The sequence below is a fragment of the Chiloscyllium punctatum genome, chromosome 27, assembly GCF_047496795.1.
Source record: "Chiloscyllium punctatum isolate Juve2018m chromosome 27, sChiPun1.3, whole genome shotgun sequence".
NCBI classification, from domain to species: domain Eukaryota; kingdom Metazoa; phylum Chordata; class Chondrichthyes; order Orectolobiformes; family Hemiscylliidae; genus Chiloscyllium; species Chiloscyllium punctatum.
The window spans coordinates 23,205,527-23,221,424 of record NC_092765.1 but is presented as its reverse complement, the minus strand read 5'-3'; the positions used below and the strand labels follow the sequence as shown (position 1 = coordinate 23,221,424).

The 15,898-nt window shown below is 46.1% G+C and overlaps 1 protein-coding gene across 7 annotated transcripts in view; it reads right to left on the bottom strand.

The window, feature by feature from the left end:
• The window catches only part of LOC140453540 (amine sulfotransferase-like), a 50,285-nt gene extending 36,229 nt beyond the window's left edge, over positions 1-14,056 (bottom strand). The window contains exons 1-3 of one of the 7 annotated variants that reach the window (XM_072548308.1): positions 13,649-13,973; positions 6,374-6,544; positions 2,370-2,569 (exon numbers count right to left, since the gene is read on the bottom strand). In XM_072548308.1, coding sequence (XP_072404409.1) covers positions 2,370-2,569; positions 6,374-6,530 — 357 coding nt within the window. In that variant the 5' untranslated portion in view covers positions 6,531-6,544; positions 13,649-13,973. The other 6 variants (XM_072548310.1, XM_072548309.1, XM_072548311.1 and 3 more) reach the window with 6 other exon arrangements.
• Between the last annotated feature and the right edge of the window lie 1,842 nt (positions 14,057-15,898).

Genomic DNA, 15,898 nt, shown 5'->3' with positions numbered 1-15,898 from the left:
GTCCAAAGTATTTTGAGTCTTTCTCCCTAATTTAGACAATTCTGACCACAGGCAATATATTGGCTATTAATATCATGGAGGTTCCATTGACTAGAAAATGAACTGGACAAATCATACAGAGACAGCAGCTTCAAAAGCAAGTCAAATAGAATTCTGCACCAAGCAATTCACCCACTATCTCCCCAAAAGCATCCACTAGTTCCAAGGCACAAGTAAGGGATGTGATGGAATACTGCAGACTTGCCAAGATTAATGCAGCTCAAACAATGCTCATGAAGCTGGACTTTATTCAGAACGGACAGTCCACTTGACTTGCACTTCATCCACCACTTTAAACATTCACTCTCTTCACCATCAACAAATAATGGCAGTAATGTCATTGACAAGATGCACCACAGTAACTCACCAAGGCTCTTCTGAGAGCACCTCCCAAACCTACTACCTCTACAATCGAGAAGGACAAGGCATGGAAACACCACTAACTGCAAAGTACTAGAATTCCCTTTCTAACAGTACCATATGTATCTCTACACTGGAATATTGCAGCAGTTCAAGACAGCAACTCACCACTACTTTCTCCAGGGCAATTAGGTACGGGCAATAAATGATGGTTTAGCCAGCAACACTCATGTCCCATCAATGAATGAAAAGAATCTAGACCTTTTCACTGGTTTATTCCAGTTAATTTTGTCCAGGGCTCCTTTAATTCCATTCCCCCACTTAATTTGCTATCAACAGTAAACTTCACAAAGGTTGAACTCATTATTGAAATAATAGTAATGATTTTAACTCCGTTCTATAGAGCACCCACTCAGTATTCCCTATCCCACCAGGAGCAGACTTCTCTAACTAGCATGTTCCTGCAGAATCACTCATAGAATCCCTACAGTGTGAAAGCAGGCCATTTGGCCCATCAAGTCCACACCAACCTCAAAAGATCATCCCACCCAGACCACCTCCTTACAACCCTGCATTTCCCTAAGGCTAATCCACCTAGCCTGCACACCCCTGGACACTATGGGCAATTTAGCTTGACCAATCCAGCTAACCTGTACCCTTGGACTGTGGGAGAAAAGTGAAACACCTGGAGGAAACCAATGCAGACATGGGGAGAATGTGAAAATTCCACACAGACAGTCACCTGAGGTTGCAATCGAACCCTGGTCACTGGCGCTGAGAGGCAGCAGTGCAAACCACTGAACCACTGTGCCTGACCACTCAGTCTGTCCTTCATCCAAGCCTGCCTGTGTTGGCCGTTAGAAAAGTAAATACAGGAGTCAGTTTCTGCAGTTTACTGCGGATGAAACATTACATGGAACATTACAGAACCAGGGACCGGGTGCTGCCAGGGAGGTAAATTTCCCATCTAAATGAATGGGTTCGCTACTATCTGTGATTTCGAGCTTCCGTGCTAGGTCTTGGAATATATCCCCCGTGGATATAGGGGACTACTATAATGCTGATTGTCGCTTAATGATCACATTAATCAACTATGGAAGTCGTCAGAATCAAAGCTATAGTTTTTAAATCCTTTAGACAGTACCTTCCAAAGCCACAACTACTTCTAACTGAAAGGACAAGGGCAGCAGATACACGGGATCATTAGATTCTTGCAAGCTTCCCTCCAAGCCATTCACTGTCCTGACTTGGAAATATATATTCACGTTTGTTCACTGTTGCTGGGCCAAAATCCTGGAATTGCATCCCTAAGGGTATTATGGGTCAACCTACAGCATGCAGATTTCTGCAGATTTCAAGGCAGCAGCTCACGAACACCTTCTCAAGGACAACAAGGTAGAGGGCAATAAATACTGAACAGCTAGCACCACATACATCCCACTAGTGAATAAAAGTGGGACATATGAGCAGGAGATGGTCAATCAGTCCCTGGAGCCTGTTGCCCCCATTTTAGATCGTGGCTGAACACCCCGTCAAAACCACTTTCTCTCAAGGGCCTCATATCCATTGAGATATCTATTATCTACATCTATTATCTAGATGTCTATGCAATGGAAAATATATCTCATCGAACAAAGAAATGGTATCAATCTGCTGCTAGAACAGTATAAGAATGGTATGGGTTTTTTTCTAAGTATCCTTACACCCAAGGCCTACTGTGGATCAAGGCAGCAGTTTACCATCACCTTCTCAAAAGTAATTAGGGATAAGCAACAAATGCTGCCCTCACTAATCTCCCATAAAGACAAAAATATTTTGAGATTTTATTCTAAAGACCTGAACCAAACCCTCACCCAGAAAAATCATGCAACTTTTTCTTTAAAAAAATGGACTGGTCAGTATAACTACAGGCAACATTATATTAAGTAACTCTCATTTGATTCTGACTTGAAAATTTTTGTAAAACTTACCTTCATCCTTCTGTTTTTTGCAGAACTTGGAACCATCTGGTAATTTAAGTGTGTTGTCAGCAGCTGGTAGTCAGTGTAACCTGGTTTGAAAGGAACAAACTCTATCCATGGAGCTCTATGTTTGAGAATTTTGTCTTTTACGGAATCAATATTGCCATTGGCTAGAATCAGACTTGCCATCTGCTGCACCCAATTAGTTCCTGAATTAGATGATATAAATAAAAAATAATCATGAAAGCAGATTGAAAAACAGTACCTTAATTTTCTCTACTTTGGTGTGGGAGCTTCTTCAATGTTGACGCATCTAGTAAGATTCCTGTGCACTTCGTTATTAATTATAGCAGGCCAAAAGCAGCAACTGTGTGTTTACAAGATTGTCAGGAGTATCAAAGCACTGTCATTATTCTGAATGTGCCAACAGCACACTACCTCTCATTGACTGAGTGAAATTCAGTGGATGTTCAAAACATAGTAGAGCTAGCATGGGCCATTTCCTTTGCTTTCAAAATTATATTAATACTTTCTAACTAATTTTCTCAAGGGTTGTTTCTGAAACACAGGATCATCAATTTAGACCTGTTTAACAAGAGTGAATTTCGTACTTCACATCCTTGTGGTAGTTAGGGGCAGGAAATTTACAGCCCAATCTACTCTCACTTCAGGGTTAAGATTTTTACTTACACACCTAATGTGAGGTTCGGGCAGAAGGACAGGATTCAAATGAGAGATGCAGTCAACACTCCTGCTGCTTCATATCTGCAAGCACAAAAACCATGCTAAAAGTGGTGACAATTGGATCCTGGGAAATTTTGAGATCAATACACTAGTCAGTCCCATGACTTATATGTTGAGTTTATCCTAATATCCAGATGATTCAGCATGAAGTAGACCAGGGCTGAGAAGATTCTTGGTTTGGCAATTTCCTTCACTTGGTTGTGTGTCCCTCTGACATTGAAAGTCATATTCAGGATAAATAAAAGCTCTCCAATTGATCAGATTCTGAATGGAGGTTTGGAAATTGTGTTGTGGTACAGGATACATGTACCTTAAGAATGTACATATTTGCTGATAAATAAACACTAGAGCAACACTCTACCCCATGTCATCACTTAACTTCGGAGAAAGTGATGACTGCAGATGCTGGAGATCATACTTAAAAAGCATGGCACTGGGAAAGCACAGTAGGTCAGGCATCATCCGAGGAGCAGGAGAATCAACATTTCGGGCATAAGCCATTCATCAGGAATGTGGGAGGGGTGGAAGGGGGCTGAGAGTTCAATAGGAGGGTTGGGGTGGGGATGGGGTGGGGGAGGCGGGGCAGGGGGAAGGAGGTAGCTGGGAAGACAAGAGATGGATGCAGGTGGGGGTGACAGTGGTAGGTTGGATGTGAGGATGGAGCAGATAGATAGGATGGAAGATAGACAGATAGGACAGTTCAACAGGGCGTAGAACAGTTCATCTTCTGCAGTTACACTGGCACCATTCCCCACCTTTTCCTCCGCTGCACTGATGACTGTATCAGCATTCTCTCACAAGGAGGCTGAACAGTTCATCAACTTCACTAACACCTTCAACCCTGATCTTAAGATCAGCTGGACCTTCTCGGATTCCTCCCTCCCCTTCCTAGACTTCTCCATCTCCAGCAATCAACTCAACAAGGACATCTATTTCAAACCCACTGACTCCCACAGCTACCTGGACTACACTTCCTCCCATCCTCCCTCACATAAAACACAATCCCTTACTCCCAATTCTTCCACCCTATCTGCTCCCAGGAGGAGCAATTCCACTCCAGGACATCCCAGATGGCCTCCTTTTTTCAAGAACCACAATTTCCCCACCCACGCAATCAACAACACCCTTCAGCACATCTCCTCCTCTTCCAACACCTCTGACCTTGAATCCCACCATTCCAACCGCAATAAGGACAGAATCCCCCTGGTCCTCACCTTCCAGCCCACTAATCTCCAGATACAGCACATTATCCTCTGCCATTTCCACTACATATAATCAGACCCGCCACCAGAGATATATTTCCCTCCACAATCCGTGTTCTGCAGAGACCATTCCCTTCATGACTCCCCAGTTAGGTCCACGCCCCCCCAACAGCCAAGATTAGACTGGTGTTGAGGAGAAGGAAAATCGATTAGATTAGGTTAGATTTGATTCTCTACAGTGTGGAAACAGGCCCTTCAGCCCAACTAGTCCACACCGGCCCTCTGAAGAGGAACACACCCAGACCCATTTCCCCCTAACTAATGCACCTAACTCTACGGTTAATTTAGCATGGCCAATTCACCTAACCTGCACATCTTTGGACTGTGGGAGGAAACCGGAGCACCCAGAGGAAACCCACGCAGACACAGGGAGAATGTGCAAACTCCACACAGACAGTTGCCCAAGGCTGGAATCGAACCTGGGACCCTAGTGCTGTGAGGCAGCAGTGCTAACCACTGAGCCACCATGCCGCCCATTTCGGGTAAAAGCCCTTCACTACCACCACTACCACCACCAACCCACCGACCCTCCATTCCCAGCCCCTTCCCTTGCCACTGCAAGAGGTGTAAAATGTGCGCCCACACCTCACCCCTCACCTCCATCCAAGGCTCCAAAGGATCTTTTCATATCCGGCAGACATTTTCCTGCACATCAAACACCTCACCTAGTCTGTCCACTGCTCTCGATGTGGTCTCCTCTACATTGGGAAGACAGGACACCAACTCGTGAAACGTTTCAGAAACACCTCTGAAACACACACACCACACAACCCCACCGTCCTGTGGACAACCACTACAACCCCCCGTTCCACTCTGCTTCGGACATGCAAGTCCTGGGCCGCCTCCACTGCCAAATCTAAGCCATCCGACGACTGGAAGAAAGTCTCATCTTCTGCCTTGGAATCCTTCAACCATACGGTACCAACGTCAACTTCACCAGTTTCATTATCTTCCCTCCCCCCACATCATCCCAGATCCAATCCTCCAACTCAGCAATGCCTCTTGAAGTCTCCATCTTTCTTCCCACCTATCAGCTCCACCCTTCCCTCCAACCTATCACTATTACCCCCCTACCTGCATCTACCTATCACCTTCCCAGCTACCTTGCCTGACTCCCACCCTCCTATTTACCTCTCAGCCCCCTTTCCTTTCTCCACATTCTTGATGAAGGGCTTATGCCCGAAATGTCAATTCCCCTGCTCCTCAGATGCTGCTTGACCTGCTGTGCTTTTCCAGCACCACGCTTTTTGACTCATCACTTAACTTAGAAGAGACAATGAATTATATATTAACTTGTTGCAAGTTTATTTGCTTCATCAAAACACAGAATGCATCTATCAACAATGCATGACAAATCATTTGTATGATATATCATTTCAGTAAAAACGAAGACTGCAGATGCTGGAAACCAGAGTCTGGATTAGAGTAGTGCTGAAAAAGCACAGCAGGTCAGGCAGCATCCAAGGAGCAGGAAAATCAACATTTTGGGCAAAAGCCCTTCATCAAGAAAAGAGGCAGGGAGCCTGCAGGGTGGAGAGATGTATCATTTAGAAAAGCACATCTATTCAATGTGTTTTTCAATATATTGGAGGGTAACCAGTGATCATGGGGCGGCACGATGGCACAGTAGTTAGCACTGCTGCCTCACAGCGCCAGAGACCCGGGTTCAATTCCCGCTTCAGTTGACTGACTGTGTGGAGTTTGCACATTCTCCCCGTGTCTGCGTGGGCTTCCTCTGAGTGCTCCAGTTTCCTCCCACAGTCCAAAAATGCGCAGGTTAGGTGAATTGGCAATGCTAAATTGCCCGTAGTGTTAGGGACAGGAGTAAATGTAGGGGAATGGATCTGGGTGAGTTGCGCTTCGGAGGGTCGGTGTGGACTTGTTGGGCCGAAGGGCCTGTTTCCTCACTGTAAGTAATCTAATCTAAAAAAAACTAGAGTGCTTTTAAAAGAATTAATTCTGCAACAATATCAGATAACACAATATTCAATTATGATATATTCTGACCAGATTTAGGATATGAAACAATGAGCGGAATATCTGGATCCATTTCAAAATCTTTCAGCCACTCAAGTAGTTCTAGTGAATGTAGTGGTGAAGCAAATGAGATGCCATTGAGTTCAAAATATTCAAATGGTTGGTTGCTCGCTTCATCGTTGTCCATTGTGAATGTAACAACTAAAAATAAAAATAAAATTTACTTCAGGATTTGTTTTGCATATTTTAAGATATCACAGAATCAAATTTCCAGCGTTTTGCCTTTATTGCAAAGAAGCAGGTGGATATCCAAATTTTCAACATAATGGAGGGGGCCTGGTGGCGCTGTTCAAATAAAGCTAAATGGAGTATTCCCAGTTGTAATGGAATATTAATCCAGACTGTCAGACTACAACTAGACATTGGAACCATAAATTCAAAACATATTATGGCAGCTAGTGGAATTTCAACTGAATGAATAACTCCACAATAAAAAGATTTGGAGATGCCGGTGTTGGACTGGGGTGTACTAAGTTAAAAATCACACAACACCAGGTTGTAGTCCAACAGGTTTAATTGGAAGCACTAGCTTTCGGAGCACTGCTCCTTCATCAGGTGGTTGTGGAGTACACAATTGTAAGATACAGAATTGACAGCAAATGTTTACAGTGTGATGTAACTGAAATTATACAATGAAAAATACCTCAATTGTTTAAGTCTCTCATCTGTGAGAATGACCATGATAGTTTCACTTCTTTCATATGTAAATCACAAAACTCTTTTTAAAAGTTACATTCTCAGTTTAACTATAACAACTGGTAAAAACAATGACTGCAGATGCTGAAAATCAAATACTGGATTAGTGGTGCTGGAAGAGCACAGCAGTTCAGGCAGCATCCAACGAGCAGCGAAATCAACGTTTCGGGCAAAAGCCCTTCATCAGGAATAAAGGCAGTGAGTCTGAAGCATGGAGAGATAAGCGAGAGGAGGGTGGGGGTGGGGAGAAAGTAGCATAGAGTACAATGGGTGAGTGGGGGAGGAGATGAAGGTGATAGGTCAAGGAGGAGAGGGTGGAGTGGACAGGTGGAAAAGAAGATAGGCAGGTCGGACAAGTCAAGGAGGCAGTAACTGAGCTGGAAGTTTGAAACTAGGATGAGGTGGGGGAAGGGGAAATGAGGAAGTTGTTGAAGTCCACATTGATGCCCTGGGGTTGAAGTGTTCCAAGGCGGAAGATGAGGCGTTCTTCCTCCAGGCGTCTGGTGGTGAGGGAGCGGCGGTGAAGGAGGCCCAGGACCTCCATGTCCTCGGCAGAGTGGGAGGGGGAGTTGAAATGTTGGGCCACGGGGCAGTTTGGTTGATTGGTATGGGTGTCTCGGAGATGTTCCCTAAAGCGATCTGCTAGGAGGCGCCCAGTCTCCCCAATGTAGAGGAGACCGCATCGGGAGCAACGGATACAATAAATGATATTGGTGGATGTGCAGGTGAAACTTTGATGGATGTGGAAGGCTCCTTTAGGGCCTTGGATAGAGGTGAGGGAGGAGGTGTGGGCACAGGTTTTACAGTTCCTGCGGTGGCAGGGGAAAGTGCCAGAATGGGAGGGTGGGTCGTAGGGGGGTGTGGACCTGACCAGGTAGTCACGGAGGGAACGGTCTTTGCGGAAGGCGGAAAGGGGTGGGGAGGGAAATATATCCCTGGTGGTGGGGTCTTTTTGGAGGTGGCGGAAATGTCGGTGGATGATTTGGTTGATGCGAAGGTTTGTAGGGTGGAAGGTGAGCACCAGGGGCGTTCTGTCCTTGTTAAGGTTGGAGGGGTGGGGTCTGAGGGCGGAGGTGCGGGATGTGGACGAGACGCGTTGGAGGGCATCATTAACCATGTGGGAAGGGAAATTGCGGTCTCTAAAGAAGGAGGCCATCTGGTGTGTCCCATGGTGGAACTGGTCCTCCTGGGAGCAGATACGGCGGAGGCGGAGAAATTGGGAATACGGGATGGCATTTTTGCAAGAGATAGGGTGGGAAGAGGTGTAATCCAGGTAGCTATGGGAGTCAGTGGGTTTGTAAAAAATGTCAGTGTCAAGTCGGTCGTCACTAATGGAGATGGAGAGGTCCAGGAAGGGGAGCGAGGTGTCAGAGATAGTCCAGGTAAATTTAAGGTCAGGGTGGAATGTGTTGGTGAAGTTGATGAATTGCTTAACCTCCTCGCGGGAGCACGAGGTGGCGCCAATGCAGTCATCAATGTAGCGGAGGAAGAGGTGGGGAGTGGTGCCGGTGTAATTACGGAAGATCAACTGTTCTACATAGCCAACAAAGAGACAAGCATAGCTGGGGCCCATACGTGTGCCCATGGCTACGCCTTTGGTCTGGAGGAAGTGGGAGGATTCAAAGGAGAAATTGTTAAGGGTGAGGACCAGTTCGGCCAAACGAATGAGTGTGTCAGTGGAAGGGTACTGTTGGGGACGTCTGGAGAGGAAAAAACGGAGGGCTTGGAGGCCCTGGTCATGGCGAATGGAGGTGTAGAGGGATTGGATATCCATGGTGAAGATAAGGTGTTGGGGGCCAGGGAAATGGAAGTCTTGGAGGAGGTGGAGGGCGTGGGTGGTGTCTCGAATGTATGTGGGGAGTTCCTGGACGAGGGGGGATAGGACAGTGTCAAGGTAGGTAGAGATGAGTTCAGTGGGGCAGGAGCATGCTGAGACAATGGGTCGGCCAGGGTGGTCAGGCTTGTGGATCTTGGGAAGGAGGTAGAACCGGGCAGTGCGGGGTTCCCGGACTATGAGGTTGGAAGCTGTGGGTGGGAGATCTCCTGAGGTGATGAGGTTCTGTATGGTCTGGGAGATGATGGTTTGGTGATGGGGGGTGGGGTCATGGTCGAGGGAGCAGTAGGAAGAGGTGTCCTCGAGTTGGCGTTTGGCTTCAGCGGTGTAGAGGTCAGTGTGCCAGACTACCACTGCGCCCCCTTTATCCGCTGGCTTGATGGTGAGGTTGGGATTGGAGCAGAGGGATTGGAGGGCTGCGCGTTGTGAGGGTGAGAGGTTGGAGTGGGGGAGGGGGGACGACAGGTTGAGGCGGTTAATGTCCCGGCGGCAGTTGGAAATGAAGAGGTCGAGGGCAGGTAATGGGCCAGCGCGGGGTGTCCAGGTGGATGCAGTGTGTTGGAGGTGGGCGAAGGGGTCCTCGGAAGGTGGGCGGGAGTCCTGATTGTGAAAGTAACTGGTGTCAGGCCAGTTAAGATGTTGAAAGTATTAACCCCCTGTGCTCCATGAATCCATGTAAGACTCTTAATCATTTTTTTAGATTAGAATCAGTCTAAACATTATGGCACAGACAACAGAATATGGGAGCTAACACCTTCAACATCTTATCTGGCCTGACACCAATTGTTACAGTTAACCTGAGAATGTAACTTTTAAAAAGAGTTTTGTGATTTACATAAGTGTGTACAAGACAATTTTCTGATTCAGTATGTGAATGTACTCACGAGAGAAGGTGCAAAACTTGACCTACTCTTGGGAAATAAGGCAGGGCAGGTGACTGAGGTGTCAGTGGGGGAGCACTATCGGGCCAGCGACCGTAATTCTATTCATTTTAAAATCATGATGGAAAAGGATAGACCAGATCTAAAAGTTGAATTTCTAACTTGGAGAAAGGCCAATTTTGATGGTATTAGGCAAGAACGTTCGAAAGCTGATTGGAGGCAGATGTTCGCAGGTAAAGGGACGGTAGGAAAATTGGAAGCCTTCAGAAATGAGATAACAAGAATCCAGAGAAAGTATATTCCTGTCAGGGTGAAAGGGAAGGCTGGTAGGTATAGGGAATGCTGGATGACTAAAGGAATTGAGGGATTGGTTAAGAAAAAGAAGGAAGCATATGTCAGGTATAGACAGGATAGATCGAGTGAATCCTTAGAAGTGTATAAAGGAAGTAGGAGTATACTTAAGAGGGAAATCAGGAGGACAAAAAGGGGACATGAGAGAGCGTTGGTAAATATAATTAAGGAGAATCCAAAGGGTTTTTACAAATATATTAAGGACAAAAGGGTAACGAGGGAGAGAATAGGGCTCCTCAAAGATCACTAAGGCTGCCTTTGTGTGGAGCCACAGAAAATGGGGGAGATACTAAATGAATATTTTGCATCAGTATTTACTGTGGAAAAGGATATGGAAGATATAGACTGTAAGGAAATTGATGGTGACATCTTGCAAAACGTCCAGATTACAGAGGAGGGAGTGCTGGATGTCTTGAAACGGTTAAAGGTGGATAAATTCCCAGGACATGATCAGGAGTGTACCCAAGAACTCTGTGGGAAGCTAGAGAAGTGATTGCTGGGCCTCTTGCTGAGATATTTGTATCATCGATAGTCACAGGTGAGGTGCCAGAAGACTGGAGGTTGGCTAACGTGGTGCCAATGTTTAAGAAGGGCGGTAAAGACAAGCCAGGAACTATAGACCGGTGAGCCTGATCTCAGTGGTGGGCAAGTTGTTGGAGATAATCCTGAGGGACAGGATGTACATGTATTTGGAAAGGCAAGGACTGATTAGGGATAGTCAACATGGCTTTTTGCGTGGGAAATCATGTCTCACAAACTTGATTGAGTTTTTTGAAGAAGCAACAAATAGGATTGATGAGGGCAGAGCAGTAGATGTGATCTATATGGACTTCAGTAAGGCGTTCGACAAGGTTCCCCACGGGAGACTGATTAGCAAGATTAGATCTCATGGAATAAAGGGAGAACTAGCCATTTGGATACAGAACTGGCTCAAAGGTAGAAGACAGAGGGTTGGTTGTGGACAGTTGTTTTTCTACTTTTTATCATTAAGATAAATGATTTGGGTGCGAGCATAAGAGGTACACAGTTAGTAAGTTTGCAGATGACACCAAAATTGGACGTGTAGTGGATAGCGAAGAGGGTTACCGCAGATAAATTCAGAGTTTAATTCAGATAAATGCGAGGTGCTGCATTTTGGGAAAGCAAATCTTAGCAGGGTTTATACGCTTAATGGTAAGGTCCTAGGGAGTGTTGCTGAACAAAGAGACCTTGGAGTGCAGGTTCGTAGCTCCTTGAAAGTGGAGTCACAGGTAAATAGGATAGTGAAGAAGGCGTTTGGTATGCTTTCCTTTATTGGTCAGACTACTGAGTATAGGAGTTGGGAGGTCATGTTGCAGCTGTACAGGACATTGGTTAGGCCACTGTTGGAATATTGCATGCAATTCTGGTCTCCTTCCTATCGGAATGATGTTGTGAAACTTGAAAGGGTTCAGAAAAGATTGACAAGGATGTTGCCAGAGTTGGAGGATTTGAGCTATAGGGAGAGGCTGAACAAGCTGGGGCTGTTTTCCCTGGAGCGTCAGAGGCTGAGGGGTGACCTTATAGAGGTTTACAAAATCATGAGGGTCATGGATAGGATAAATAGACAAAGTCTTTTCCCTGATATCAGGGAGTCCAGAATTAGAGGGCATAGGTTTAGGGTGAGTGGGGAAAGATATAAAAGAGATCTAAGGGGCAACTTTTTCATGCAGAGGGTGAGATTGGGTTGGGATATCTAGTCAGCGTGAACAGGTTGAACCGAAGGGTCTGTTTTCGTGCTGTACATTTTTATGACTCGATACGAAAGAAATGAAACTATCATGGTCATTCTAACAGATGAGAGACTCAACAAACAATCGAGGTATTTTTCAATGTATAATTTCAGTTACATCACACTGTAAACTTTTGCTGTAAATTCTCTGTCTTACAATTGAGTCCTCCACAACCACCTGCTGAAGGAGCGGCGCTCCAAAAGCTAGTGTATTCCCAATTAAACCTGTTGGACTATAACCTGGTGTTGTTTGATTTTTAACAATAAAAAGAACGAGCCTCAGTGATGGTAACATTAACTATGAAACTAGAAGGTTGTTGTGGAAACCCAGTTGGTTCATTTAAGATTTTTTTTTAAAAGAAAAGTAAATCAGCTATTCTTGTCTGGCCTGGAATACATGCGATTCCAAAATCGTGGGTTAATACAAATGACCTAACTGGCCTGTGAAACTCGCAGGCCGCCTCAGTGCACCAAAATAAACACACAACAGTTATAGAGTCTTTTTGCAAGGTTTGTAGCTCAGGTTGAGGTTTAGGGTGTAGGTTTGCTCACTGAGCTGTAGGTTTGATATCCAGACGTTTCATTACCTGGCTAGGTAACATCATCAGTGGCGACCTCCAAGTGAAGCGAAGCTGTTGTCTCCTGATTTCTATTTATATGTTTGTCCTGGATGGGATTCCTGGGGTTTGTGGTGATATCATTTCCCGTTCGTTCTCTGAGGAGTTGATAGATGGTATCTAGCCAGAAACCCTAACCACCTTACCATACATCAAAGTTTCAGAAATGACGGCCAGATTACTAAGACCCCTCGGAATCCTAGTAGCACACAAACTCACCAACCCTCTCAAACAAAAACTAACAAACTTAAAAGACCCAGTACAACCCATGGACAAAACCAACGTCATCTACAAAATTTCACGCAAGGACTGCCACAAACACTTTGTAAGACAAATAGGAAGAAAGTTAGCCACCAGGATACACGAAGACCAGCTAGCCACAAAAAAGACATGACCCTCTCTCCCTCATAGCCCTACACACTGAGGAATAAAAACACCATTTCAACTGGGACAACACATCTATCCTGGGACAGGCTAAGCAAAGACATGCCAGAGAATTCCTAGAGCCTGGCACTCCAACCACAATGCCATAAACAAACACATAGATCTAGATACCATCTATCAACCCCTCAGAAAATGAACGGGAAATGACATCACCATAAACACCAGGAACCCCATCCAGGACAAACATATAAATAGAAAGCAGGAGACAACAGCTTTGCTTCACTTAGAGGATGCCACTGATGATGTTAAAAATCAATGAGGTAAAAACAATGACTGCAGATGCTGGAAACCAGATTCTGGATTAGTGGTGCTGGAAGAGCACAGCAGTTCAGGCAGCATCCAAGTAGCTTCGAAATCGACGTTTCGGGCAAAAGCCCTTCATCAGGAATAAAGGCAGTGAGCCTGAAGCGTGGAGAGATAAGCTAGAGGAGGGTGGGGGTGGGGAGAAAGTAGCATAGAGTACAATGGGTGAGTGGGGGAGGGGATGAAGGTGATAGGTCAAGGAGGAGAGGGTGGAGTGGACAGGTGGAAAAGAAGATAGGCAGGTAGGACAAGTCATGGGGACAGACTGTGGAGGGGTGAAACTCAATCACACAAACTTTAGATTAGAGTGGGTGCTGGAAAAGCACAGCATGCGAGGAGCAGGAAAATCAGGCATCTTGCAGTCCTCACTTTTGCCTCAGTCTCAGAAAGCCCAGGGGGGTACCCAACACAGCCGTGGTCACAGTAAACGGCGTGGCCAGTCCGATCGCGTGAAGCCATCCTCATTTTGGTGAGTCACTTGGAAACTGGGTGTCACCTTTCGAGCCTGTTCACCCACTCGGAGACTTTGAAAACCAACACATGGAAACCTTCCAAGTTCTTGGTGGTGGGGGTGGGGGAAGGAGAGAGAGACAACCCGCAAGATGCGGGATTGTCGGAGAGCTGCGAGGGCCTGTCAGCTGTGCTCCTACGATCGGGAGGAGGAACAGATTGTCTGTTTTAAAAGAGTGAGTGACGTTACCCTGATGTTCGCCAGGTGCCCACACACGACGCCGATAGCTCAAAATGGCCGTGCGCCCCCTACCGCGCATGCGCCGGTCCGTGCCGGCCCCCCCCTTACTGTGCATGCGCCGGTCCGTGCCGGGGCCCCCCCTTACTGTGCATGCGCCGATCCGTGCGCACGCGCAGATGCTTTAGTGCCAACAGTCGCAGCAGAATGGTGAGCCTTCTGGACTCAGAAAAGGTCTCACTTTTATTCCTCGACGTCCCCACCTTCATTAATTTTAGGCATTATATGGCTATTGAACTCTTGTTCCCTCACCTTCACCTCCATGCCCATTTCTTTGGACAACATTCCCCCACCTTCACCGTTCCATAGACACCCTTTGGCCAATTCCAAGGATGTCCATGAGCCTTGCTCTGTCCTTTTACCCGTGCACGACGTGTTCGTGAAGAGCTGTCCATGTGACATTGGTCACCTCAATTTCTCTACCCCCCCCCCCCCCCCCCCCCACCCCCACCCCCATCCACCCATTCTGACTTATCTCCCCATGAACTGACTGCAAGTCTATGTTCTCAGATCCGACCCTGACTTTGTAATTAAGCCTGTTGATAAGGGTGGTGCTGTTGTAGTCTGGCAGACTGACCTCTACATTGCAAAATAGGCAGGAGGCTGGAAGAACACAGCTTTTCGCGTGTAACCCTTCAGGTGGAGGCTGGTACAATTACAACATTTAAGAGGCATGTGGATGGGTATATGAATAGAAAGGGTTTGGAGGGATATGGGCCGGGTGCTGGCAGGTGGGACTAGATTGGGCTGGGAATCTGGTCGGCATGGACAGGTTGGACAGAAGGGTCTGTTTCCATGCTGTACATCTCTATGACTGGGGGTGGGTGTAGGGGGAGCTGCAGATACAGCCAGTGGGGAGTGCAGGGTGGTGAAGTGGGGATAGGTGAAGACAGATAGAGGGTATGACCTTTTTTGGTTAATAGGGTTTTGTCTCTACATTGGAGAGGCTGAGCACTAGCTCTTAGCTCCACTTATCTCCTCCTGAACCATGACCCCACCATGGTACATCAGTCCATTGTGTCCATTACAATCACCAACTTCATTTCATCTGGTAGTCCCCACCACCTCCAAGCTCATAGTCTCCCAACCACACAGCTCACATCTACCTCCTGCCCGAAATCCACAAACAGAACTGCCTGGGTAGACCTATTGATTTCATCTGCTCCTGCCCCACAGACTTGATCTCTTCCGACCTTGACTCGTTTTGTTCTCCCCTTGTCCAGTCCCTACCCACTTGCATGTGCGATTCCTCTGATGCTTTGTTAGTTTCAGAATTTCCAATTTGCAGGCTCCAGCTGCCTCCTCTTTACCATGAATATGCAATTCCTTCACACGTCCATCCACCATCAGGATTGTCTCAAGGCTTTCCGCTTCTTCCTGGAAGAAAGGCCTGAAACATTCCATCCACCACCACCCTCCTCCAGCTGGCCAAGCTTATCCTCACCATACTTCCGATATTCTCATCCAAATCATTTATATAATTTATAAACAGTGGACTCAGCACAGATCCTTGTGGCACACCACTGATCATACGCCTCCAGTTTGAACAAAAACCCTCTACTACCTCTCTCTTACCATCAAGCTAATTTTGAATCCAATTAGCTAACACTCCCTGAATCCCATCCAATGTAACTTTACTAACCTGCCTACCATGTGGAACCTTGTTGAAGGCCTTGCTAAACTCTATGTAGATAACATCTACCACTCTGCTTCATCGATCTTCTTATTCACCTCTTCAAAAAAACTTAATCTAGTTTAAGAGACACTGTTTCAAAATAGTACACATGATTAAGTCAATGATCATTAAATATTGAGCAATAAAACAAGATTTTTGTATTGCATTGCTCTATTTTTCATGCAATACCAATTGA